Here is a 3,306-nt window from a genome sequence, read left to right on the forward strand (position 1 = left end):
TGTAGAGCTCTAATCCAAGAAGAATTAGGAGAGAACACGTACCCAGGTAATTTCAGCGCCCAGGGCTGGGCGCCGAAGATTTCGGCGCCCAGAGCCAGGCGTTGAAAATAGGGTCTGGGCCGTATTTCCTTGTCAGATTTGGACTCATGGAATACGGAGTCTTTGAGACTTATCCGAGTCTTTTAGTGCGTATTAACTTTATGACGGAATGTGTCTGGGCCCGTTACAAACTCTAGGTTCGTTAGGATTTTAATCAATACGTAACTCTTATTTTCGAATTATACTAGGAATAGGATTCCTCTTGCAAATTCTATCTCTTTTAGGATTTATGTTAGAGTGCAACACCTAATTCTGACAGGTTTCTATATTTTATGACTTGCCGCTTTTAGCAACTACCTATTATGGCAATTACTATTTTTAGCAAGTTTCTATAAATAGCAGGTTCGGGTGAAATGAAAAGGGTGATCGAGATTCGTTATTTTATAGAAGATGCATTGCCAAGTGGAGATTTATGTTCTCATCATCGAACCTTCCCTTTCGGGAATGGGGACAAAAGTAGGTGTCTACACCCGTCACTGTGGTGTCACCTCGGGGGCCGCCAAAGGCTTCCAACGATGCTGCTGTGACTGGGGAGACGAGAACGTCTCTGTCTGCCGAATTCAAGCTGTCACCTCCAACCCGGAAGAGGAAGCTCACTGTTGAATTCCCTAACGACTACGGGTCGGCAGATTCTCCTCAGCACCAACTTTGGCCAGAAGTTGACCGCCTGTGGATGCTATCCAGCCGAGAGCGTCAAGAGACCCTGTCCCCAGTTGCTGCAACTGTTGAGAGCGTCTTGGATGCATAGATGTTTTGTTTTGGTGCCTTAGATTTTATTAGTATATGTCGTCTTTATGTCGTCGTATGGTGACTGAAATGCCTTCTCCTTTTTCTTCTTTTTTTCTGCCACCATAGGCCCTGCAATCTTCTTTGGCTACTCGCCATCATGTTATAACACTAGAAGACCAGTTAGTAAAAATGAAAAATGACATGAAGAAAGCTAAGCAGGAGGCTGGTCGACTCAGTGGCGTGGCCAAGGAGGCGACGGCCAAGGTCGAGATGCTGGAGGCAGAGCAGGCAAAGGGGGTTGCTGAGATTGTTGCGTTGAATGCCGAGAAGGAGGCGCTGGCTGTTGAGGTGGACGAGCTGAAGACGTACCAAAGTCAAGGCAAGGATTATTGAGTGTGCTGGTTATTACACTTGCAAAATGCGGGCCAAGATGATGGAGGACTTCAAGGCGGGCAGGCATGCGAACTGGACTCCAGAGGAAGATATTGCTCAGTTCAACGCTTCAGGGCGGTAATGTGCGTCCTTCGGTTCCTCCTTTACATAAGGTCCCGTTTTGGATTAGGGTTTATGATTTACCTTTGCGAGGTCGGAATAATGAAAATAATGCGAAGGCAATTGGTAACAAGCTAGGAGAGTTCGTTAGCATGGACAAATCGGATAGTGTGGGGATTAACAAATCGCTCCGAATAAGGGTGCTTATTGATGCCTGTAAAACCTTACCATGCATGGTGAACCTAAAACAGAGGGGAGGCGTGGTGGAAAAGCTCTCGATCAAACTTGTGAAGTTACCAGTGTTTTGTTACGTATGTGACAAGTTGGGACATGGCGAGAAGGATTGTGATGCGAATACAGGGGACGATGAGGCTGAGCGACAATACAGTGACAAATTGAGAGCTTCTCCACGGAAGATAAACAAAGGGGAGGTTGGGAAACCTAGTAAAGGCTCATGTGCTCGAGCCCTGTTTGTGACAAGGAAGAAACCTGCCCCTACCGTGGAAGAAGTGAAAGTAATACAGGAGGTAGATGAAAAATTACAGTTTGTGTCCCTTGACTTAGTTAGTGGGACTGAGAAGGCTAGAAGGGACTCGAATGAAGATGGTTTGTTTTAAGGGAAGGAGATAGTTGTTTGCACAGGTGAGGCGGTGCAGGTTAGCATGGAGGCTGAAGCTGAGGACAGTGTGGGTGTGGTCGCTACCAAAGCCAATGTCTCAAATCCCATTACTGATAGTGCTCGGGATCGAAGTGTTATGCTAAACACTTTCTCAATTGGAGTAAGTGATGAGCAGACCCAAAAGAGGACTAAAGGCTAGAAGCGCATTGCTCGTGATGGATCGAAAGGCAAAGCTAGTGAGGTAATTAGAACAGACCAGAAACGTGGAAGGGAGATGATGGATGTGGATACTGCCCATAGTGAGGAGGCTGAAGGGAAGCAGATCAGACCTGGCTTCCATCTAGTTTAATGCTTTGGAGGTTTGGCGGCAGTTAGCCTTTACCAACCCCGCCATGACCAATGAATCTCTTATCCTGGAACTTCCGGGGGATCGGCAACCCCTGGACAGTTCGCCAACTCTGTAGGTGGAGCACAAGTCATGCCATGGATATGGTCTTTCTTTCCGAGACCATGATTAGTAAACATGATGTGGAAGCTTTGAAGGGATGACTGGGTTTTTCGAATAGTTTTGGGGTAACTAGTAGAGGGAAAGCCGGTGGTCTGGCGTTGTTTTGGAGGGATGAGAGAGTGACCTTCACTCTTACTTCTTACTCTCAGCACCACATATGTGGGGATGTGTGTAATGGAGCAAAGCAATGGAGGTTTGTAGGGTTGTATGGCTGGCCGGATGGGTGTAATAAACACAGAACGTGGTCTTTAATGCGGTATTTGTGCGAGGAAGTTGGGGTACCTATCATTATGGGGGGATATTTTAATGAAATATTGGGGTATGAAGAGAAGGAGGGTGGAGTGGACAATGAGAGGAGAGAGATTTCTCAATTCAGGGATGTTGTAGACGAATGTGGTTTGAAGGAGCTTTGCTAGGTTATGAATAATACAATAATATAATTCATGCGGAAAAACCATAAAGCCAGAATCCAAATTAAATTCCACATAGTCAATTCGCATAATTTAGGTTACATACAATGTGATGCGCGCCTTCCCTAGCTGCTCCTAAACCGAACAAGAACAAGTCTTTAGAGCCCCAAACGTTGCCCCTCCGTAGAAAGTCCACAGCACGTTTGGATCCGCCTTAGGTTTAACCAACTAGGATTTTACTTAAGGTTTTATGTATTCGGGTTAGGATGTATTATGTTCTCCCTTGAACACAATGGGAATAAAGAATATGATTTTCAATGTAATTGATGTGTATAATTATGAGGTCCTAGCCTCATATTTATAGGGTAGGAAATAAGGAATTTGAGTCTTACTAGGAATAGAATTACCAACCCTACTAGGATTAAAATTCTTATTCAATTAGAATTGCA

The 3,306-nt window shown here is 45.2% G+C and overlaps 1 protein-coding gene across 1 annotated transcript; it reads left to right on the forward strand.

Annotated features, from left to right (window-relative positions):
* Positions 1 to 1,286: 1,286 nt before the first annotated feature.
* LOC110798987 (uncharacterized) lies at positions 1,287 to 1,937 on the forward strand. Its single transcript, XM_022004187.2, has one exon. It carries the CDS (start codon positions 1,287 to 1,289, stop codon positions 1,935 to 1,937), a length of 651 nt encoding a protein of 216 aa, XP_021859879.2.
* The last annotated feature ends 1,369 nt before the right edge of the window (positions 1,938 to 3,306 follow it).

Source organism: Spinacia oleracea, chromosome 1 (genome assembly GCF_020520425.1).
Source record: "Spinacia oleracea cultivar Varoflay chromosome 1, BTI_SOV_V1, whole genome shotgun sequence".
Lineage (NCBI taxonomy): Eukaryota > Viridiplantae > Streptophyta > Magnoliopsida > Caryophyllales > Amaranthaceae > Spinacia > Spinacia oleracea.

Excerpts from the sequence above, each read along its gene's own strand:
- LOC110798987 (XM_022004187.2), top strand. The coding sequence starts at position 1,287 with ATGCGAACTGGACTCCAGAGGAAGATATTGCTCAGTTCAACGCTTCAG.